Consider the following 24,536-nt stretch of genomic DNA (forward strand, 5'->3'; position numbering starts at 1 on the left):
CTTTCTCCCTGAGTGTTTCACACAATGGCAACGATGAATTCTGATTGGCTTCCACAGCCTCAATCTTTAGCATTGTAAATCATTATATGTTTACTTTTCATTTGATTTTTCACAACTAGCCACAGCCTTTAAACAGGTTAATTGACAAACTATATAATCACAGTTCAACTTCAGTTCCTAATCAGTGTTATTTCTTTTTACCAAAAAAAAAAAAAAAAAAAGTCCTTTGCAATCCACAAAATTATCCGAAAGCTTCTTCCTTCCCCATGGTTAAACAATCCCAATGTTTGTATTCTGCCCTTCCTCAAGGGGACTTTGGCTTACTTCTGCTCTGGAAGACCATTCCAGCTTCTAAATTAAACATATTTACTTCATTAAAAGACCTCAGGGTGTTTGAATTAGCATGTTGCATCAAGATAATTCTGAGAGTAAGGGAACATGGGCAGCAGGCAAAGGATCTGATTCACCAATGCGTTACTATAGTTTTTAAAGCAATGTGCCTCCATTTATTTCAGTATAATTACTCAGGTGGTAACACAATGGTGACTCAGACCCAAAGGAAGGAATTCATCCTTGCACCGGGGGTTGAGGGGAGGTGGCTTAGATCTCCCTCATTCTGGGACTGGCAGAGTAGTGTAGGTCAGTGTTGCAAAGAGTGAAAGGCAGAAAGTTTGCAGAGGGATTTGAAGGAGGAAAGAGTTATGTTTGAAATGATCTCCTTGATCCCAGATTCCACATATCAGGCAGTGTAGGAGACAATCCAGAGATCTTCTGGAGAATGCTATACAGAGATAGGGAAGGAAATTGGAATGGTCAGAGCACAGGGAATAATGGCACTAGACAAGAGCTGAGAAGCAAACAGGGACAGACCCAGGAAAACAAGAGATAAGCATGAATAGGGCATGGAAAGAGATGCAGAGCTTGTGACTTGGAGGAATAACAGGTGAAAGATGAGTAGGCTGGCGAGTAGAAAGTTGCAGTAATTTAGGTGGAGATTACCAGGTCCTGGATAAAGGTTTCAGCAGCAGCAATGGGGGGAAAAGAGGGATTTCTGAAGAGAGGAAAGGATGGATTTGGAGCCCCATGTTTAGTGTAAACCACAGAAATGTTTAAAAGTGCAGTTCCTTAGTTAATATTCCATCAAGCTGAACATTAATTGGAGTTTCCCAATGTTGATGAATCTGTCTCTCCCATTTAGCGTTACTGTGAGAAGCCAGTGGGTTCTCTTTGCAAAGCTGTCAATGAGAATCCCTGGCAAGTCCTGGGATGCTGGCACATTCCACATGCACAAGGTCACCTCCAATAAACTTGCCAGGAACACAGCATCAGGAAAGGGTGGGAATAGGGGGCCTAATAATATTTCACATTGTACAGCTCTGACACAGGCGCAGTGAGGAATGAAGGGAAAATTCAGTGATTTTGGGCCTTGGTTTAGACTCTCTCCTCAGAACATTCCCCCACATCCTACTCCATTGAGATTTATAAGCAGGAAAAAAATAAACTGTCTGGGCGCCTGGAAAAGGGATATGAATACTATTGACCGCTGGCAAAGACAATAAGTTATCCTGAGGGACAAAGATAATTCTCGAGGAAGAATTATAAAGCTGCTCCCTTCACACATCATCAACTCCAGAACTTGCACATCCTTATGGCCCTGCATGGATACAAACATTTGGATCCGCATCCGATTCACATCTGCAATAATTGTTTCTGACCTGCAATTCTCACTCCGCCTTTTCTATGTATCCGCACCCACACCAGCACTCTATCTCACTATTAGAGCCCTGCATGGATACAAAAATTTGGATTTGCATCCGATCCTAGATTTTGTGATTTTGGGTGAAACGTTAATTTGTGATTTTGGGTGAGACGTGTTAAAGGGGTCTGATTTCCAGAGAGAGCCGAGTGCCTGTCTTCTGAAAATCAGGCTCTTTTAAAGTGTCTCAGCTTGGACATCCAAAAGCTTTAATCAGAGAGGCTGCAGAAAAAAGCCACAAAATGATTTTGAGGGATGGAGAAAATGCCTTACAGAGAGAGACTTAAAGAACTCAAGCTGCTTAGCAGATCAAAAAGAAGATTGAGAGGTGTCTTGATTACATTAAAAAATACTTTCCTGGGGAGAAACTACCAGATACCAAACGTTCTTCCATCTAGCAGAGGGAGGCAGAACAGGAACCTATGGCTGGAAGCTGAAGCCAGACAAATTCAAATTGGAAGTAAGGCATAGTTTTTTAACAATTGAGGGTAATTAACCATTGGAACAAACTACTAAAGTAAAGGGTACATTCTCCCTCTCTTGATGTCTTCAGATCAAGGCTAGATGCATTTCTGTAAGATATGTTGTAGTCAAACACAAGTTATTGATCTCAATACAGGAGTATCCAAGTGAAAGGTAATGGTCTGTGATATACAAGGGGTCATTAGATTATCTAATGGTTCCTTCTGGCATTAAACTCTGAATCTATCATCACTTTTGAAACCCTTGGCTTGACTATAGGCAGGGCCCATGTACTCTGTGGCACGAGGGGATCAAATTCCAAAGCAATGTTCATTTAGTCTATTGCCATAAAATACCTTTCATTCCCATTTCCCTCGTCACAACCGCCCCCTAGTCACACATAACTAGGGCTCATTGTTGAAAATACTCATTGTGTAACATTTGTGAATGATTATTTTTGACAGAGATTATTTTTCAGGGACAAGTTTGTCACTTTGCCTTCCAGCCCAGCTCCACTCCCTGGGCTTTGGTTCCCTTGATGATGTCCAGGTGGTTTGGCTCAGAAACTGCTTCCCATCATGTGTTCCAGGAAAGGAGGGGAGCTTGTAGCCTGCTGCAACAGCTTATCTCCCCAGCTACCTGGGCCTCTTCTGTCGCACCTTTCTCCAGGCTGGCCAGCCTATGTTTCTGACTGCCCCCACCTCGCTGCAAGCTAAACTTCAGATCATAGAATCATAGAGTTGGAAGGGACCTCAGGAGGTCACCTAGTCCAACCCCCTGCTTAAAGCAGGACTAACCTCAGCTAAATCATCCCAGCCAGGGCTTTGTCAAGCCGCAGATTAAAAACCTCTAAAGATGGAGATTCCACCACCTCCCTAGGTAACCCATTCCAGTGCTTCACCACCCGCCTAGTGAAAAACTTTTTCCTAATGTCCAACCTAGACCTCCCCCTGCAACTTGAGACCGTTGCTCCTTGTTCTGTCATCTGCCACCACTGAGAACAGCCTAGCTCCATCCTCCCTGGAACCCCCTTTCAGGTAGTTAAAGGCTGCTATCAAATCCCCCCTCATTCTTCTCTTCTGTAGACTGAACAAGCCTAGTTCCTTCAGCCTCTCCTTATAAGTCCTGTGCTCCAGCCCCCTAATTATTTTTGTTGCCCTCCGCTGGACTCTCTCTAACTTCTCCACATCCTTGTTGTAGTGGGGGGCCCAAAACTGGACACAATACTCCAAATGCGGCCTTACCAATGCCGAATAAAGGGGAATAATCACTTCCCACGATCTGCTGGCAATGCTCCTACTAATGCAGCCCAATATGCAATTAGCCTTCTTGGGAACCAGGGCACACTGCTGACTCATATCCAGCTTCTTATCCACTGTTACCCCCAGGTCCTTTTCTGCAGAACTGCTGCCTAGCTCGTCGGTCCCCAGTCTATAGCTGTGCATGGGATTCTTCCGTCCTAAGTGCAGGACTCTGTACTTGTCCTTGTTGAACCTCATCAGATTTCTTTTGGCCCAATCCTCCAGTTTGTTTAGGTCCTTCTGTATCCTATCCCTATCTTCCAGGGTATCTACCACTCCCCCCAGCTTAGTGTCATCTGCAAACTTGCTAAGGGTGCAATCTACCCCATCCTCCAGATCATTGATGAAGATGTTGAACAAAACCGGCCCCAGGACTGACCCCTGGGGCACTCCGCTTGTGACCGGCTGCCAGCTAGACATGGAGCCATTAATCACTACTCGTTGAGCCCTATGCTCTAGCCAGTTCTTGATCCATTTTATAGTCCATTCATCCAACCCATACTTCCTTAACTTGCTGATAAGAATACTGTGAGAGACAATATCAAAAGCTTTGCTAAAGTCAAGGTATATCACGTCCACCGCTTTCCCCACATCCACAGAGCCAGTCATCTCATCATAGAAGGCAATCAGCTTGGTCAGGCATGACTTGTCCTTAGTGAATCCATGTTGACTATTCCTGATCAGCTTCCTCTCTTCCAAGTGCCTCAAAATGGATTCCTTGAGGACCTGCTCATGATTTTTCCGGGGACTAAGGTGAGGCTGACCGGTCTGTAATTCCCCTGTATAATGCTAAGAACTCTTTAAAAAAAAAGCAGGTCCTTGGTGTCTCAAATTGGGCACCCAAAATTAGTGGAAACTTTTGACCTTAATCTCTGTACATCAGTCCTCATCTGTAAAACATGGATAATATCCCTGCACCTCAAAGAGGTGTTGTGAAGATTAATTAATGTATACTGTAATGATGAGTGCCATAGAAAAGCCCATGAGGAAATTAATAATTCTGTATCTAGGGCAGGATTTGAATACTGGACAGTAAATAAGGCCAGGGGCATACATTGTACAATGAGGATAAAACAAAATTTGGAATAGCTACTCATTAAGTGTACACTTTCCATCCTTTGTGCATGGAATGTGGCAGGGGTCCTGTGGAAAAACATAGTATGTGATCATGTAATTAGACCATATCAAAATACGTACACTCCGGAGAGCTGAATTAAAGTTGCACAGGCAATCTGCATTCTGAGCATTTACTGACTTTTGAGTACTTGGCTTTATAACCTTAATAATCATAGAATCAGAAATGTCAGGCTGGAAGGGACCTTGAGAAGTCATTGAATCCAACTCCCTGTGCTGAGGCAGGACCAAGTAAACTTAGACCATCTCTGACAGGAGTTTGTCCAACCTGTTCTTAAAAAATCTCCAGTGATAGTGATTCCACAACCTCCCTTGGAATCCTAGTCCAGTGCTTAACTACCCTTGTAGTCAGAAAGCTTTTCTAATATGTAACCTAAATCTCCATTGATGCAGGTTAAGCTGATTACTTCTTGTTCTACTTTCAGTGGACACAGAGAACAATTGATCACAGTCCTCTTTATAATAAGCCTTAACATTTTTGAAGACTGCTATATGTCATCCCTCAGTCTTCTTTTCTCAAAAGTAAATATGCCCAGTCTTTTTAACCTTTCCACATAGGTCAGGTTTTCTAAACCTTTTATCATTTTAGTTGCACTCCAATTTGTCCACATCTTTCCTAAACTGTGGTGCCCAGAATTAGACATAGTACTCTAACTGAGGCCTCACCAGTGCTGAGTACAGTGAGATAGTTACCTCCTTTGTCTTACATAGAACACTCCTGATAATACACCCCAGAACATTAGCCATTTTTGCAATGGCATCACATTGCTGACTTGTATTCAATTTCTGATCCACTATAACCCCAAGATCCTTTTCAGCAGTACTACCACCTAGACAGTTTGTCCCCATTTCATAGTTGTGCATTTGATTTTTTCCTTCCTAAGTGACGTACTTTGCACTTGTCTGTATTGAATTTCATCTGGTTGAATTCAGAACAATTCTCCAATTCGTTCTTTAACAGTATTTTGGGGTGTGTAATTATATGGAAAGGATGTTGATTTTTATATTTTTTCTGCTAGAGATATTATATTGTGCTATATTATAGGGGTGACTGAAACATAAGACAAAAGAGTATCCAAATCAAATAGTGCCAGCAGAGTTTTTAACCTCCCTGAACCAATGCGGCTCATTTGACAGTGTACATATTGTGTGGGTTGCATCCTGCTAGCAGAACCTCTAAACTCTAACAGACTGTTGTCAGAGTTTTTAAAGTCCACTGAAATATCTTGGCAAGATCAAAGTTTAAAAGTCTATAGTGTTTAATTCCAAGATTTGAACTTTAGTTCTGATAAAGTTATCATAAACACTAAGGACTTCTGACATTTGAAGTTTCTAAACCAAATCATTCTTCAAAAACAATTTTCCAAAAAGAAAAAAGTTCCATAACTTTTTGAAAAGTGAAACACACCTTATTTTTGTCCCATAGCTCAGAAATGCCTTGTCCTGTGGACTTGTACAAAAAAATCCTGACAATGTTTCTTCTGTCTCAATAAAACACTTGAAAAATAACAGAAAAGGACTTTTTTGAGAAAATCAGGAGGGAAGTTAAAAATTGAGCTTATAAGCCTCAAATCAGGAGGAATGTAAGCAATATCCTTAAGATTAGGCACATAGGTATGGAGTTAAACACATGCAAAAGTGCTTTGCTGAATCAGGGCCATCATGTGAAGCTAATTACATTTTTAGTGTTGTTCAGTGACATATTTCCGTGATAGACTTACAAGTCTGTCTATCCAGTGAGGTCCTCATTGACGTAGTATTCCAACTCCCCCATCAGGGGTGTAAGGGTACTTAACTGGAAAGGTAACTGTCCAGCTCAGAAATAGTGAAAATTAATCAGGGAAAAGGGACCTGGGGTTCCTGCTTAGTTTTGTAATTTAAAAGAAGCTGTGCTGTCCAAATAACTCTGACTGTCTTAGTGCAGTTAAGAGTTCTTACCTTGGTAGGAACGAGCAGCGGGAGAGGAAGAAGCAGCAAAGGTGTTAGCCAAGCAATCAGGTAATTCCTGTGGGCCACAATCACTTTCCACTTAGCAGTCATGGTGTTGGAACTAGCTTGGTGCTGAAAGGTGCACAGGGTCTGTTCATGGGGACTATATAAAGGCTCTGAAACATTAAACATTGACCTTGGCAGGTTTAGAACCGTGATCAGAGTGAGAGAGAAAAGAGCAAAGAAGGGAGGGGACAGAAAAGGAAGGACAGATCAGGAACTTTCTAAGGGAAATCTTTCTGTTGCTTGATAAATTCAACAGAGAATTAACTCCTTGTGGCCCAAGCAGCCCCAGATCACTACAAAGGAAAGGGAGGTCATGAGCACACTCAACTGTCCTATAGCAAAACATTGTGTTCACTTTTTTGCTAGCAGCCAATTTGAATTGACAAAGACAGTTAAAGTTCCTAACTTTCAGAATAAAATGTCAGTCCTGAATGGGGGAATCCTACAGAAAATGAGAATCCTTCTTCTACAGTCAGCTCAGAAGTTTGTTTTAATAAATACTTCAAATAATTAGAGAGCATATCCATGTATGTAATACTCCAGATGGAATTTAGGAAAGTATGGGCTCTCCCTCAAACTCGAAGGTAGCTGTGATTCCATCAAGGGTTTCTTGTGACAGCAAAAACCATCGGAACAAAATTCAAATTACAGAGACCTTCACCCCGTCAAAGATGGAATTACAGCCCTAACAGTCTGGGAGCAGGAGCACCAAGGTCCCTACAGGCCTAACATCTCCATCGTGGCAGTTCTTTGCATGCCCACAATGCCCTGCAGTCGCTGAATGGGAGTGCAGAGAACTGTAGGGAACCCAGATCCCCCACAGGGCAGTTCTGTGCTGTAAACAAGGCATGGGACTAGAGAGGGAGGCTTCATATTCCAACATGCTTGATCAAACCAGGAAGACTTTGGCAGAGAATTGGGCTCATTTTATGGTATAATTATTGCATCAGGTAATTAAGCTGTAAAGTTTCTACAGTAACTAAACCGTGCAATGAGCCCAATTCATTGCTAGTGTAAACTGGCACAGTTCCACTGACTTTTAGAGTGGCACCAGCTTACACCAGCAGAGTATGTTGCCCATACTCTGTTCAGTCAGTGTCACAAAGGGCCCAGTTCTGAATTCTTCACTCAGGCAAAACCTCCACTGGAGGGTTGGTCTGGAATTAGATGTTCAGGATTGGGCCCAAAGTCTCAAAAAGGGATACGCTATGAGCTTTTCTACACAATGCCTTAGCCTGCACTGGCTGGGATGTAAATTCTAATGTGCCCTAGCCTGTTGGATACTGATCCAGGTGGATCCTGGTGGCATGTATTAAAAGCATATTGGTGTGCATGAATGTAGTACTGTTTGAAATGGGAGTAATTGCATTAGGGAACTTTAACAGGGGCCACACAGGTGAGTTAGGACACAATACGCTAGCATGCACTAGAACTTACACCCCAGCTAGTGTGGACTAAGGCATTGTGTAGACAAGCTTTATGGTCTTAGCTCCTCTGACAAAGGAAGGAACTTCACATTAATCTCACTAAGAAATTAATGGAACTGTTGATAACAGGCTGATCCCCACTATGGTATCACAGACCCACTGGAAGATGATGATGCACTTGGGGATCCCTTTAGGAACAACGTAACTGAGACTAAAATGTCTACTTTATAAAGTTTAGTCATGTCCGAACAGGGTTGTCAAGACTCAAGTTACCTGGCACAGTGCTGGTGAGGAATGATTCAGCACACTCCACAACAAATTATGGCCAGCAACTTGTCACCAACTTGATTCTTCACAGTCACAGTCAAACATAATAATATTACTTAATGTAGACAAGCCCTTACGCAAAACAGATTCCGGAAAACTTAAGGTTCTTGTGAAGCCATTCATTTAAATCCCACAGCTTCAAGGTGCAGGATTAAGTATGCAATTTTCTTCAAATTCCTTTGCCATCACTGCAAGAAAGTATCATAAACGGCACATGACTGCCAACAGTTCATACAGGATATAAACTTGGTCACTGCTCTATGTAAATTACAAGGCTGGTGTGTCTGGGATCTTAAAATACTTCGGTCTCAGTTTCTCTCCACCTCACTGTGGACACTTGCTCTTTAATGGCATTTTGGGTTCTGTCAAGTTGAAATGTTGACTGTCTTGAAAATGATGCTAACAGAGGACTTTTTTTTTTTTTTTTTTTTTTACAGTATAATTGAGGAAACATAGTGAGTGATGTAGAAATATGGCTTTAGGTCTTGTACCCCAAAAGCAGATGTTTCTTTCTTAAAAAGCTGGCTCAAGATATTTTATATTGAGGTCCATGCCACAAAAGCATCATCTGAAATGTAGGACGAATTTGAGGTCCTGATTCCATAAAGCATCCCTATTCAGGACAGCACTGAAGCATGTGCCTAAATTTAAGTATGTGCTTAAGTCCCACGAACATGCTTAAGTACTGTCTTGAATAGGGACAAACATAATCATATGCTTCAGTGTTTTCCTGAAGTAGCGCCTGAAGCATTAGTACAATTCTGGCACCAGCAAAACAGCTACAAATAGTGTCATGAAACACGAAATGCAATGTGCAAAGACACTGGGGAAAATCAAATACAGGAACCTCAGTGCCCTCGGAGGAACTCCTGCAACTCTGATTCTGAAAAAGACTAGCGACACCATTGTACTTATTGTGCAGAAAACCCTGTGTCAACTTTGATTTCTTGGGTAATGCAGCTAAGAGAACCCAAAGGAACATTTCAGACTTTCAACTGATGGTAGAGTAATTTCTTGTAGTGTTAGAACATGCAGCTGGAATTTGTGATGGAATACACAATACAGAACATAGATGTAACAGAGGTAAAGTCTCTTTGCATTGATTTAATTGTTCCTCTTATGTCTATATAGTGACATAAATATCCATATCAATTTATCTGTTTTATAAAGCATGTGCAAATAGATATTGTCTGCACTAATGTAAATTTCCTTCCAAGGTACATGCCTGGTTGCTTAACTGAGATCACATGACAGATACATGATTACAGCCTTTGTATAAAACTTATTAGCAAGGAATCTTAACTTGTAATTATAGTATAGTAAAGTAAAGATGGACTACACAATGTGCTTTCGATCAGTGCAGAAACAAGTCCTAGAAACCAGTCATTGATTCATGAACTTGCACTTGAAGCAAAATTACTTAATTTTAATTACTGCATATCTTGTACAGTAATGACCACTCGTGGACACAGTCAAATACACAGAGTAGGATACACAAGATAATACACATGCATCCAAGATTTTAGCAAGATTGTAGAAAAATGTAGAATATTAACTTCTATTGTTTGAGAATTAGTTTATGTTCATGTAATTAAAGACTATATCATAATGCACATAAACAGAGTTAGTCTTACTTTGGCATGTCCTTATTTTTGAGTGCTTAATCAAGTGACCTAACATTCTTTTAATCTAGTGGGTTTCTCAAAATAGTATCCTATACACACTTGCCTTTATATTAATGTGGTGTTTCTACAGTAATATCACAAACTTTTGTTTTATTGGAAAGTAGTTTGTGTCCGGAGGAATTATGAGTTAAGGAGTGTTCCCCGGAAACTAGCAAGCCCATTAAAGTCACTAATTACAGTAAAGTTTATTCTTAAAAATGTCACCTTTGGGAACTAATCAGTTAGTTTTTCAGAAGGCCAAAAGGAAAGGTGAGTTTTTAAAATTGCCTTTTTTCCATCCTGTCACTCGAGAGAAAATTATCATGTCACTGCCAGATAGTCTCATGGTTCAATCAGGGCACTTGTAGTCAGGATTCCTCAATTTTGTTCTACGCTCTGGGAGGCAATGCAGTCTAGTGGTAAAACAAGGTGAGTAGGAGGCAGGAAGCTTAACTAATAATATTTGTATAAAACTCTAAGAGCCTCAGTTGGAAGATGTTAAATAATTGCATTACCCAACACAGCTACACTCTCATTGTGCAATTTACAACCCCAGTGCCCAAGTGCTCTAAAACAATCCGTGACCCATTACTGCTATGAGATTACTTTCCTGAGCCTGTAATCAGTTGAATCATAGAAGATTAGGATTGGAAGGGACCTTAGGAGGTCATCTAGTCCAACCTCTTGCTCAAAGCAGGACAAACCCCAACTTTGTCAAGCCGAAACTTGAAAACCTATATAGATGGAGATTCCACTACCTCCCTAGGTAACCCAGTTCAGTGCTTTACCACACTCCCAGTGAAAAAGATTTTCCTAATATCCAACCTAGGCCTCTCCCCTGCAATGTGAGACCATTGCTCCTTCTGTCATCTACCACCACTGAGAACAGCCTAGCTCCATCCTCTTTGGAAGATAGTTCTTCAGATAGTTGAAGCCCACTATCAAATCTCCCCTCACTCTTCTCTTCTGCAGACTAAACAAGCCCAGTTCCCTCAGCCTCTCCTCATAAGTCATGTGTCCCTGCCCCCAATCATTTTTATTGCCCTCTCTCCAATTTGTCCAGATCCTTTTTATAGTGGGGGGCCCAAAATTGGACACAAAACTCCAGATGTGGCCTCACCAGTGCTCAATAGAGGGGAATAATCACTTCCCTCCATCTGCTGGCAATGCTCCTACTAATGCAGCCCAATATGTCCTTAGCCTTCTTGGGAACCAGGGCACACTGCTGACTCATATCCAGCTTCTTAACCACTGTAACCCCCAGGTCCTTTTCTGCAGAACTGCTGCTGGGATTCTTCTGTCCTAAGTGCAGGACTCTGCACCTGTCCTTGTTGAACCTCATCACATTTCTTTTGGTCCAGTCCTCCAATTTGTCTAGGTCACTCTGTATCCTATCCCTGCCCTCCAGGGTATCTACTACTCTCCCCATCTTAATATCATCTGTGAATAATTATTATTAATTTGTAATACATTTTTTCAAAACTTTAATTGCCCAAAGAAATATGGTGCTTGTTTATGTAATATAGACAAAGCCCACTTCACTTACATTAAAAAACAACCTAATTTCATAAGCAGGATGGAAGATGCAGAAAGCACAAGTGCAGTGAGCAGTGGAGAGGAAGTTCTAAGGACAACAAGAAATCAATTTAAATTCAGCATAGGTCTGTGTATAGCAACAGTCATAAATAAGGGGAAGCATCTGCTAAGAACAGAAGGACATTGTTACCACACAAACAGTTCATAATGGAAACAGGACTTTAAAAAAAATCTCAGACCTACCTTTTCATAACAGTTGATGACAGCAATTAAAGTTAATAAGACTGCTCTTGTCATGGACCTATAACAAAATCTGCAATTAGGAAAATACAGGGCCAAGTCTTTGCTCAGGCCAAGCTGTGCTCAGTGTAGGACCAACAGTGGGTGTGCAGACAGAGGCAGCTTTAAACTGCCTTTATTGTCCCCTAGTCCTGCAGCTGGCCCCATCCCTGGCTTAATTTAGACCAGTCTGCCCATCAGCCCATGGCTCCACGGGACTGCTGGATCAGCCAGTGGACAGGAGCAGAGGGTGGCATAGGAACTGTCATAGTGGCTCATCACCACCAAAGGATCCCTTAACACACACAGACTCCTCCGAAGGGCAGTTAAAATGGGTTTATGGCTGCTTTAAGTTGCAAAAAAAAGCAGCCAGATTGCTCCCTTGATTCAGGTGCATTGTGTGCAAGAGAAACCTCCCTTTGTGTCAAATAATCAATAGTCCCAAGTTTTAACATCTCAGCCTTCCTAGGAAGGGAATGGGACATGCTTTAGTCTGAACTATCATCCATACACTTTGCATCTTCTTAACCCTAAAGTATTGTACAGCATTTGAGTGCATTGGTGGTGGGGTGGAGAGCTGCTTTATTTTTTTTAAATGTAGTATAGACCAGGAGACCAGCCAATGGCAGAGTAACTTTTCTTCTTTATGCTTTTATTTCCTAAGTTTGCCATCAGACTCCAAAAATGAGTTTTATTCCCAAGATCTCTGTGGCTAGCAGTAAGGTCAGCTCTCAGCTGCAGGCCTGTCTCTGGGACAGAAATGACCATGCAAAAATACCTCATCTTACAAATTCTTCTTCCTCCACAGCCACACATCCCTGGAAGCTCCATTTCCACTCCTCATTTCCACCTTATTACCATGGAGGCTCCCATAATTCTTCTGGCTGAGGCGAGGTGCAGTACATGGGTGTCTGTCTGCTGAAAGGTGAGTTGATGATGCCATCTGGCAATAATGGAATTAGGGGTCCTGCAGTTCTCTCCATCCGAGCCTGTAGTTAGTGGGTAAACGCTGCATATGCTTCCTGGGGAAAGTAACAGCAGGGATAGACACACAAATATTATTCTCCCTCAAAAGGAAGGTAACCTACTAGTTCTGCATACCAGCTGGGGACTCAAGATAGACTCTTCCTGGCCTTGGATTCTTCTCCATTCTAGTTGCTGAAACACACACTACAAAAACACTGTAGCAAACATGTACAAGAATTCTAAATACCAGACGCTTTTTGAAGATAAACATCTCCAGCAATAATGTCATCCGCCTGAAGTGAAAGACAGGAGGGCCTTGCCCTAGCTCCAGTCTAGGGTCCAGGAGTATTGACTTGTAGTTAAGGGGATCGGAAGGATTGCAAGGATCCTCAGCTGGTGTAAATTGGCATATATTCATTGACTTTAGTGGAGCAACACCAGTTTATACCAGCTGAGGATCTGACCCAGTATACATAAACTAGAGAGCAAAGCAGGTCACTCTACTGCTAATATAAAGGCCACACTTGAAATGTCAGAAGATAGCAGAAGACCCAACCAAGTACTCTGCTGAAAGGGATAGACAGCCTAAACCATGTCTCATCTTCCTCATGCATTATGAATTGCTGTGCAGACTCATGACAAGATGTTACCCATTTGGTGTAGCTATTCCAGAGTACATATATGAGCACTTTCCCCAGCTTCCAAAGACCCAGCATTTTTTTACTTTCCTAAAATACAGCATTCTCCAGATAAATTGGTTTAAATATTTTCAGATACAGCCAGACTGAGGGATTAGGGTTGCCAACCTTGCATTTAGTTTTTACTGACATGAAGATATGAAGTTGATTTTTTTACTGACACAGTAAACTTTTTACTGACCAGTAAAAATACCATAAACAATACAATAATGTCACAAAAGTGTGTACTCACTCATGGTATTCTGCACACAGGAATTCGGAATTACGCAACTGTTTTATCTGCAGTTAATTGATCAGTTGGGTTCTTTGGGCATGTGCAATAATAGAAAACGGGAAATTGATCAAGTCAGTTTAGTTTTATGATACAAGAAGGGATTCTGAATGATGAAAATCAATGTCAAAATACAATGTGTTTTATTTCTACCCAATTTCATGGACATTTTTATTTATTTACAGGTTTACGGACCGTGTTAAAATTCTACATTTTTTACTGACTGTCCATAAATTTACCGATGGTTGGCAGCCCTGCAAATGTTATTTAAATATCCTCAAATCCGAAAGTAACTAGGCCAAAACCTGCTACAAGTTAAAGTTGCTAAATTATATTCAGCCTTTAAAAACAGTTTCATATATTATGTAGGCCTGGCTTGACATAAATAACTTGCCTCATTTCTTAGTGGGCATAATTGGGAAAGTGAATGGAAGGTTAAGGTGTAAATAAGAGCTTGACAAATAGTATGCTGGAGTCAAGATGTTTGTGTTAGCTAAGATAAGCAGCAACACCTTGATGCTAAGAACTATAGACAAGATAAACCTGGAATATAAAGATCAGGTTCCACATAAACAGCACATGGACAGAGCATGCTATACAGGAATTGGTTCCTACAAAGTAACCAAGCCAAGCCAAAAATGTGTGGTGTAATGTATAGCAAATGCAATGTGATGTGTAAATGTATATAAAGGAAGTCTGTGTAGCTTTGGATATGGGATACACTCTATACCCGTCCTCTATGCTTGAGTCTGATCAACTCAGCGTAGCTTTGCTGTATGCCAAATAAAGGAAACTGACTGACAAAACCCAGAGTCAAACTGAGTGTTTTGAATCCCAGAGAACTGAATAAAGTGTTCTCCCAGAACTAGACAAGATGTGCTGGATAAGTCGATGGAAAAGGTTTCAGAGGATATCCCAACATATTACATTTAACAACATGCTATAAATTAATTGAAATTATTACTGAATAACCTTAACAACAATATGACTCTCCAGACTTTTGTCTATTTCAATTACTAACTGTAAGTTTATTTTACAGCTGTTCTCTGAGAGAGGAGAAAACCTTAAGGGGGAATCATTTTAATAAATTATGTCAGTTTATGTTAAATTTATTCTTCAATAACTAATGTGAATGTGATTGAATGCTATGTTATAACTAAATAATGGCACAACAATAAGTTCTGTGATTCACTTTATAAGAAATACAGAAATGTGAATATTTAAAGTTCCATCTCCTTAGCTTTATAACATAAATTATTTTTGCCACTAAGTATATGAAGTACAGCAAGTCTTCATAATCAGACATAGTTATATCATTTGTGGTGAAATTGCTGAAACAGAGTTTTTATTGTTGTGATCATTAACCTGATAGCTAGCTTGTAATAAAGTCATTAATTGTCATCCATTTCATCATCAGCTTGTTGAAGATTAATCATTTAATCACAAACCCGGCCAAGGTAAAAACTTTTATAAATTTCTTTATTAATAAAACCATGTGAATTCACTTCTTGTTGATTCATGAACTCATTCAAGATCAACGAGTTCATCACCAGACAGGGCCCAGTCCCACAAATGCTCAGAAACCCCATAAGTCACTGGGATTTCTGGTGCTGATCACTAGTTTAGTCCTCAATTTGTAAAAAAAAAAACAAAAAAAAACCTGTAATAGTTTTTTTATTTTATTTTGGACCAATGTTCTTCAAAACTAGCTTATGAACCAATAGTTGGAAGGAAAAAGTACAGAAGAAGTTTCATGGCATAACTCTAAGTATTTGTTGCCCCAAAAAGACAGAGAGCCAATTCCAACATGATATGTAATATAATGTATAATTAGGCCCTGGTCCTCAGAACACTTGCACATGTACTTGCCTTTACTACTATGAACAGTTCCTTGATTTGATGGCCTTCCCTCTCCCCCTCAGATTTCAAAATCAGATGAGCCCCGATACACAAAGATATTTAGACCCCTAACTTTTACTGAAGTACCTTTGTGGATCTGGGCCTGGGTGCCTAATTCTTGGGTGCTTTGAAATTTCACCTCTGCTTTGCAGGTTCCTACCCCTATGGAACTGGAATCCTGCCATGATTGGAAGAGCTCAGATATCACTGTGCTGGGTACTATATAACAGTGGTTCTCAACTTAGGGTACATGTACCCCTGGGGGTACACAGAGATCTTCCAGGGGGTACATCAACTCATCTAGATATTTGCCTAGTTTTACAACAGGCTACATAAAAAGCACTAGTGAAGTCAGTGCCAACTAAAATTTCATACAGACAATGACTTGTTTATACTGCTTTACATACTATACACTGAAATGTAAGTATAATATTTCTATTCCCTTTGATTTTTTTATAATTATGTGGTAAAAATGAGAGTCAGCAATTTGTCAGTAACAGTGTGCTCTGACACTTCTGTATTTTTATGTCTGATTTTGTAAACAAGTAGGTTGTAAGTGAGGTGAAACTTGGGGGTCCGCAAGACACATCAGACTCCTGAAAGGGGTACAGTAGTTTGGAAAGGCTGAGAGACACTGCTATCAGATCTTAGATAAAGAGACAACTACTGGGGGGGCAATTTTTAGTTTAAAACTTTTTTTTTCTCATTTTAAAAGCCTTTTGCTAAGACTTTTGCAAAAAGCTTTTGTTTTCTGCAAAACGTTGTGTTTCTTTGTAAAAGCCAGAAATCTTGACATCTGTCGTCGTGTCCCCCCCCCCCCCTTTTGCCCCTGAATGCAGCAGACCGAATGTATGACGTTTGGGGGGTTGTTAGTTTTACTTTTCCCTTTTTTCCCTTCTCATTTTTCCTTTGGCCACTTTGTAACGTTTCCAAAGTGGATAGTTTTGAAAAGGTGAAGAGTGGAAGGAGGAGGCGATGACTCCTGGCCCCCCTTCATGTTTCTGCACTCACTGCCAAACAGGGGAGGTGGGGGATAAGGCGAGGAAGGGGCTAACTGAGCTGCAGGCTGCGCTCCCAGATCCCGTGTAGAAAGCAGGCTCTGCAGGGCAGCCCAGGGGCTGGTTTAAAGGCAGACAGGAAAGAGGGCACGGGGTTAATTGTCGGACGGACGGAGCGCAGGTGCCCTGGGCGATGGGCAGAGGCCTGAGCCCAGGCCGCGGGGCTAGCCCCATGGACCCTGCCCCGCGCTCGCCACCTGCCCGGGGCGGCCCCGCGTCCGGCCGCCGGCCACGGGGCGCCAGGACTCGGCGGGGAGGCGCCTGGCAGCCGCGGCCCTCGGCCGTCCCCTCCGGGCGGGGCCTGCGTCCCCTCCGCCTCCTGCCCCTGCCGGCGGCTCTCGGCGCTCGGCCGGCCCCCGCCATGGCCGACCGCAGCCCGGGCCGCGACGGCGGGGGGCGGCCGCCCAGCGCCGAGCTCCAGCCGCCCAGCGCCGAGCTCCAGCCGCGCCCCGGGCTCCAGCCGCGCTGCCCCCTTGCCGGCCCCGCGGTGGAGCCGGTGCTCGTGCTGGGCACGGTGGCGCTGAGCCTGCAGGCCCCGCTCTGCACCCAGTACCTGTGGGAGCGGCTCGGCGCCGAGCGCGGCTACAACGGCACCGCGGCCAGCGGCCTGCCCGGCTGCGGCAACGCCAGCGGCGCGGGGGACCCCCGGCAGCAGGTGGGCGGGCGGCGCCGGGCCGGGCCGGGGCAGCTCGCGGCGGGGAGGGGTGCGAGCGCGGGGCGCGCCTTCCTCCCAGCCTGGCCGCTGGCGGTGGGTGCATGGGTGGGTGGGTGGGGGGCGGGGCGCTCGGGGAGCTGGCCCCAGGCCCGGCCAGGGCGGGCGGGCGGGCAGCGATCACCGCCAGGCTGCAGTGTCAGAGCCAGGGCGAGCGCTGCGGCGCACAGAGGAGCCTGGGGGGCTGATATTGGGCCATCCGGGGACCTCACCTCCACGTCTCTGCCTCCTTCTGTCTCAGGAAGTGGCGGCCTTGGCCTCCCACTGGAACCTCTACATCAACCTGGGAGGCTTCTTGGTGGGCCTCTTCTCTGTGACGCTCTTCGGGCCGTGGAGTGACAGCGTGGGTCGCCGGCCAGCGCTCATCCTGCCTGCGCTGGGCATGGCGTTGCAGGCTGCCATCTATCTCCTCGTCATGTATCTGAGGCTGCATGTTGGCTATTTCCTGCTTGGGCGCATCCTGTGCGGCCTCCTGGGAGACTACAACCTGATCCTGGCCAGCTGCTTTGCCTACGTGGCTGACATCAGCGACCATCGCTCACGCACGTTCCGCGTGGCCATCCTGGAGGCATGCCTCGGCGTGGCAGGTATGCTGGCCAGCATCATCGGAGGGCAGTGGAGCAAAGCTCAGGGCTACATCAACCCCTTCTGGCTAGTGTTTGCTGTCAGTCTTGCCACAGCTCTCTATGCTGCATTTTGTCTCCAGGAGTCGGTGAAGCAGAGGAAACCAGCCAAGCTGTTCACCCTCAGTCACTACGTGTCTGTGTACAGACTTTATGCAGCCGCAGGGTACCAGAGATCCAGACGGAAGCTCGCGCTCTACTCTCTGACTTTCTTTCTCATTGTCACCATCCACTTTGGAGCCCGGGACATCTTTGTCCTGTACGAACTCAGCTCCCCTCTCTGCTGGGGCTCTGATCTCATTGGCTACGGCTCAGCAGCTAGTTACCTGACCTACCTGAGCAGCCTGGCGGGGCTGCGGGCACTGCAGCTGTGCCTTGGAGACGCCTGGGTGGCAGAGTTAGGATTGCTCTCCAACATCTCGGGCCTGGTTGTGATTTCACTTGCTGCGACAACACCACTGATGTTCACAGGTGATGCTGAATCCCCAACCCCGGGTAGCGCAGTGTCCTAGCTTAAAAATTCCTACAGGAGGCGAGGATGGCATCCTCTGGAAAGATAGGAAGGCAGAGAAGGAGACCTCTCCAAAGTACCCACATACCAAAATTGCTGAGATCACCATCCTGTCACATCATGCGTTTGCTGTCCCCAACAGGTGGTGGTGCTGCAGTTAGTCACTACAGACAGTTTTAGACCAACCAAAAGCCACACAAACAAGGTGTCTTAAGCTACACGTGGACGCCCAAAGGGGCTGTAGAAGGAGGTGGGCTGAGAGGAGGGCATGGGCTAACAGGCAGGAGGATGCAGTCTCCATGGCAGCTATTGGTGCTTTATTTGTGGGGTAGGTTTTGTTTTAAGCTAGCAGTGTTATTTCACAGGTAAGGAAACCTCCTGCGTGTGTCTTATTTCTCGCTCACAGGTTATGGGATCCTGTTTCTTTCAATGGCAGCCACTCCAGTCATCCGGGCAAAGCTGTCCAAACTGGTGGATGAGAAAGATCAGGGTAAGTGATCAACCAGTATAGCTCACAGCAGGCCATGAAACCCTCCAGCTTAGTGGTGTCCACGTGAAACGTTAAAAACCAAACAAACCGAGGAGTGTGCCTCAGCCTCTCCCGGCAGGAGGCACCCAAAGGAACATCAGAGAATCTTGGAGCTCTTCTGATCACGCCTCCACTTGGCACATGCACACATCTTCAGGCCCTGAGCAGGACTGTCAGGCCCAGCGACAGCAAGTCTGGACCTCAGGGCAGAACAGTCCATGCCCCCCGGAAAGGGAGGGCTGAGGTCTGACTGGGCTTCCGCTGGTAGTTTTTACTTATTTATGCTGTGCCATGCAGGTTCCCGGGCGACGGAGGAGGCGGTATCTGCTGCTCAACTTCCTGGCTCCCTTGGACTCCCCAGGGAAATCACTGATGAATCCAGGAAGCTGAGTAGCAGATTCCGTCTCCTCCTCCGCCTGGGGAACTGCATGGCGGATAATCAATAAGCTCGGCTCAAGGGACAGGTGGTGAGCATGAGTGGCAAGGGCCTCAGGGAAGAGGATTCGTGGGGGAGAGGAAGATACATATCAGTCCTCCCATCTGTCCGGGCCATTTTAAATTGATGAGCCCCTGGTCAATTACCCCCTTTATCCCCCCATTGGCTGGCCTGAGGACAGTCATTCTGTAGGATTGTTGGCAATTTTTCTAGGCAATACAGTGAACCCACCTGGGAATAAAATGTGAAAAGGAGGATGTAGTTAAGTGAAAAGCATCACATTAAAGCTTGGGGCTAGGTCACTGATGGCCTCCCACTGGCGTCAAAACCTTTCACTGGGAACAAAAGTTAGAATGGGCTGAAAAATAAACTCTGCAAACAGCAGTAGCCCAGGTATGGCTTTGGCCTCTGGGAGCTGGCAGCAACTGGAAGAACTCAGCAGTGCTGGAAGATGTAGGGTTACTCTTCTCTGTCTCACGGAAAAGAGCCAGGACTCTCTGCTGCCAGCCCCCTGTACCTGGAACTGGCTGGAAAGGCGGGTGGAGGAGCTCGATGCAGTCCAGCCCAGAAATGGCTTCACAGTGATAAATGGAAAGTGCTGGCTCCTCCAAGTGGCCAGTGTGGCCCCCCTTAGAGTGAAGCTCGTGTAAGTTTGATTCCAAGTTTATAAAAGTAACCCTATTAAAATGCAGCATCTCAGCAGTGTTTAATATTTATTGAGTGATGAAATGTGCTTGTCACTTAAATGTAGATAGTCTTTGCCTCATGAAATGTCTGATGCAGTGTCCTCAGCCCTGGTGAGTGCAGCTCATGGAGGTCAGTGGAGCCTCCTTGCACTAGGGCTGAACTTGGCCCGTTGTGCCTGGTTGCATAATGCCAAGTGTCTGGTCTTCCCAGGTAAGTCTCTGATCCCAGCCCTTGGCACCTGTGCTGCAGAGAAAAAGGGCTATCTCCTGATCTGAGTGGAAATATTTTAATAAGGCCCAGATCACCCTATTTAAATGGAACAGGGTAGCCAGCCTAAGGGTGGCCAAAAGGGGAACTCCACTGCTAAGCTCTCTTGTTGGTGTCTTTCTAGGTGCTCTTTTTGCCTCTGTTGCCTGCGTGGAAGGTCTCTGCTCACTTGTGGCCACAGGAGTGTTCAACTCGCTCTACCCTGCAAGCCTGCACTTCATGAAGGGATTCCCCTTTCTCTTTGGGGCAATCATTCTTCTCATTCCAGCTGCTGTTATTGGGTAAGGCAGATCCTGTTGCTATAATTCAGTCTAAAAGCCTCAGTACATGGCTCGGTAGCTGCTGGTGGGGTCTGTTGCAGGGCACTGGTTTGTGGTAGGCTTGTTCTACAAGCTGCTAATGGAGGGAGTTTGGTGTCCCAGTAGCAGATGTCCAAGCTTCTCACCTCAGGAAATCTCTGTCCAAGTTCCCTCTTGGCTCACAAGTAAACTGAGTTTAGTGGGTTTCTTCCCACTCACTATGTGTCCACATTGCAAAACGCCCACACACCTTGCCCTCTGTGTGAGTGTGGATGGTGGGAGGGGTGGAAACAGCTCAGAACTGAGCTGCATTGGCAGAGTTGAATGTGTAGGGCCTGGGAGTGGACTGGCAGGAGGTATGCCAAATCAGGATTGAGGCACACTGTCAGAGCTACATCTGCAATGCTCATGTGGCACCTGCCTGCACTGTGATGACACTAGCTGTCACTCCATTAAAACATTGGTTTATTTTTCTTGCTTTATATCTTGCCCTTGTGCTGTCCCAGAGCTCAGCACCAATCCATAGAGCGCCGTCTGCAGTGAGAGTTGGGGAGCTGGGAGCTTTGTCACCATATTACTCTTCAGCAGCTGCTGTAGGGAAGAGCTTGAGCCTGTAACTGCCATGCTAGTTCAGGCAAGAGTAGTGAGGTTTGCTTTTGTCAGTGCTAGTGAATCTGGGAGGGAGGCCGGCCGTGGTGGGGTTTGCAGGAGAAGTACATTAACTGCTGACTCCCTGGCAGGCCATTTCCTCTCTGTTCCCCTGAGATTTTAAAGCCCTTGCTTTGAGCAGGAAGTCTGCAGTGTGCCAGGGAGAGCTCTGATGCTGTCCATTCTCTCTTAGGTGGATTGAAGTCTCGGACACTGCACCCGAATACGGTCACTTTACGGATGCTTCCTGACCCCTGCACAAGGCTAAGCAGAGATTTGCCAAAAGAAAATGACTAGTGTTGCTGAACATGCCAGTCGCAAAGCTGCAGCTGCTGGGAAGATTTGGACACTGAGCGTGAGAGAGCTCTAAGGTTCTTGCTTATTTAAAGGTCCAGCTAGCTGGAAGTGGTGGCTTTAATCAACCAGTAAAAACGTGGTCCTGCCAGTAGGAATGGCTCCTCACAGTCCTGCTGACTCAGCCTGCCAGGGAAAACACAACTGATTGTAAAAATAAAAGAGTAGAAATAGATGTCGCTGATGCCCATTTGCAGGTGACACAAGAATGATAACTAACAGGCTATTTTGGGTGGCACATGGGGGTATCTGCTCTCCAGCTGAGGCATTGGGAGTGATGCCAGGGATCAAATTCTTCTGAGCAGAGTGAGATCTACACGGTTGAGTGGCCAATAAGCCATTAGTATGGAAAAAGAAACTCACAGCCAAATTCACCTCTCACCCCAGGAAGAGATGGCCCCTGAAGAGCAGAACAGAAGTAGAGGAAGCCCAGCACTGGCTGAGTAGAGGTAGGTCGGCAGGCATGGCCCCTGTCCGCACCTTGGGTAACAGAATTGTTCTGCATGTCACTGCTCTGGCCCAGCTCTGGAGATGCTGAGTGAGAAATAAATCTTCCCAGGAGTGTGCGTTAGTCTGGGGGCGTTCTCCCTTCCTGCCAGTCTAGCTGCAGAGCCCGTTCATGGTGCGGTAGGAAGCAGTAATGGTAGTGCACATGGGATTCAGCTGTTCTGAGCTGGCAGATGGGTGTTCGCATCAGCTGCAGTGCAGTGTGTGCCAGAGAGGAAAAAGCTCTAATACAGGAAGTGCTTTAGAGATGCAAGTGCCAAAGCAAGTAATGCTGTGTCCTTATCCTAGCGCCGTACAGCCCGGGATTTCAGAGTTCTTTACAAAGGTGGCTATTGCAGGTTGGAAGCCTGAGGTAGACAGGTTAAAGCTAAAACTGTCAGACTTGTGGACCCCTAAACCCATAACTTTAGGCACCGAAGTTCTAAAATTGTGGATTAAGTGACTTCCCAGGGCCATAGAGTAAGTGAATGGCAGAGCCCAGACCAATCTCATCCTGTCACTAGGCTGAACTGGATGGGGGAGCAGGGTCAGGGGGTGTATTTGGAGGGGGAAATTGTATGTCGTATGGGATGTGATCTTCTGTCAGCAAGCTGACTGCTACTCCTCTTCCCAGAGGGTGGCAGGTGCCATCATGTCTTCCTGCTGTCACTCACTCAGCTGCCCCCTGCTGAGGCACTACCACCTCTCCGCAGTCCCCGGTGTTCAATCCTTCACAGTTTCTCTTCTAACAGCTATTAAACTTGTTAAACTATTATCTGTACAGTAACTAAGCGGCAGTGCTGATAACAAACGCCTTATGCAAGGCTCTGCGATGTTCTCTGTACTGTCTAGTAATCAGATTCCCAGCAAGGATCAGATTGCTCTTTCCCAGAATAGAAAGTCCCTCGTTCCTCCTGTGGCTCATAAAGGCTAACCTTGGCAACAAACTTGTTTTATAGAACCATAAAAATGTAGGGCTGGGAGGGACCTTGAGAGCTCATCTTCTAGTTAACCCCTCTGTGCTGAGGCAGGACCAAGTAAACCTGGAGTGTCTGTGGCAGGAGTCTGTCTAACCTCTTTTTATAAACTTCTGGGGAAGGGGACCCGACAGCCTCCCATGGGAGCATCCCACTTCTTAACTATCCTTATCATTGGAAGGTTTTCCTAATCTCTAGCCTAAATCTCCCTTCCTTCAGGTTAAACCACTTACTACTTGTCCTACCTTCCCTGCACATGGAGTACTATTGATCACCGTCCTCTTTATAACAGCCTTTAACATCTTGGAAGACTGTGGCCGGGTCCCCTCTCAATTGTCTTTTCTGGAGAATAAACATACCCATTTTTTAAAATCTTTCCTCACAGGTCAGGTTCTCTAAACCTTTTATCATTTGTGTTGCTCTCCTCTGGATTCTCTCCAGTTCGTCCACGCTTTCTGCCCCACGTATTCTCTGCATTATTCTCCTGCTTTTCTCTCTTGGCTTGAAGACTTGGGAGTGAAGGAGAAAGGTTGCAGCAGAAAATCATCTGATGCCATGTGGAAAATGAGCTCATTAAAGAGCCTGGAGCCATAAATATTAGAGGCGATCCCCTGAGACTTGCTAGCAGTGGCTATGTACAGAGCTAACCTTTTCCTGAGTGCTGGAGTGCAGCTCACAGCAGCATTTGTTCTGTTACCTGCCTATAAATATAATGTGCAGTATTTGCCAAGTCACTACAAGCACGTGTTTAGCCCCAGCTCCTGTGGGGAATGGGGAGAGAAGGGAAGTGCAGCGAGTGAGGGGAGACTAGGAGAAGTAGAACAGTCTTGGGATGCTTTAGGAGCCTGATCTGCTCGCACTGGGCCCATCATATGGATGCTGAGTTACGTCAATATAAAGCTCAGTTCTGGGGCTGCCTGGGCAACTCCTCAAAGCTTAAGGTAATGCTGACTTTCCCGAAAAAGAGGGCATGCCCTGAGCTCAGGATTGGGGATGAATTTGTATCTGAATTCCTCAGTTTGTAACCATGAGTCTGAGCCAGAACGGGAACAGCTGTGTCAGCGCCAGCTAAGACAGGCAGCAGCACTTCAGGGCAGGGCTGAGAGAAGGGCAAGGTGACTGCATGCCTTTTGGTTGGAAGGAAGCTTAGTCTCCCTCCTTAACCCCAAACCATGAGTGTGACATCAAGGACGGGCGAAAGGGAGGTTGGGAGCCTTTCTAGTCTCTATTCTAC

At 45.1% G+C, this 24,536-nt stretch overlaps 2 protein-coding genes and 1 long non-coding RNA gene across 3 annotated transcripts in view; 2 read left to right on the plus strand and 1 right to left on the minus strand.

Annotated features, from left to right (window-relative positions):
• The window catches only part of SLC13A2 (solute carrier family 13 member 2), a 21,632-nt gene extending 14,939 nt beyond the window's left edge, over positions 1–6,693 (minus strand). The window contains exon 1 of the mRNA XM_067565951.1: positions 6,592–6,693. Within this exon, the coding sequence (XP_067422052.1) occupies positions 6,592–6,693 (102 nt within the window). The remainder of the gene's footprint in view (positions 1–6,591) is intronic.
• LOC137164909 (uncharacterized) overlaps positions 1–14,081 on the plus strand; it is a 25,354-nt gene extending 11,273 nt beyond the window's left edge. Inside the window, exons 2-3 of the long non-coding RNA XR_010923233.1 lie at positions 12,690–12,806; positions 14,002–14,081. This is a non-coding gene — a long non-coding RNA (uncharacterized lncRNA). The remainder of the gene's footprint in view (positions 1–12,689; positions 12,807–14,001) is intronic.
• Positions 14,082–16,853: 2,772 nt separating this feature from the next.
• Positions 16,854–23,136, plus strand: SLC46A1 (solute carrier family 46 member 1). The gene is made up of 5 exons (XM_067565952.1): positions 16,854–17,428; positions 17,727–18,579; positions 19,026–19,109; positions 20,663–20,819; positions 21,679–23,136. The coding sequence occupies exons 1-5, from the start codon at positions 16,907–16,909 to the stop codon at positions 21,734–21,736; spliced, it is 1,674 nt and encodes a 557-aa protein (XP_067422053.1). The 5' UTR covers positions 16,854–16,906; the 3' UTR covers positions 21,737–23,136.
• Positions 23,137–24,536: the final 1,400 nt, after the last annotated feature.

This window comes from Emydura macquarii, unplaced genomic scaffold (genome assembly GCF_026122565.2).
Source record: "Emydura macquarii macquarii isolate MOO-44397 ecotype Brisbane River unplaced genomic scaffold, CSIRO-AGI_Emac_v2 contig_2699, whole genome shotgun sequence".
Lineage (NCBI taxonomy): Eukaryota > Metazoa > Chordata > Testudines > Chelidae > Emydura > Emydura macquarii.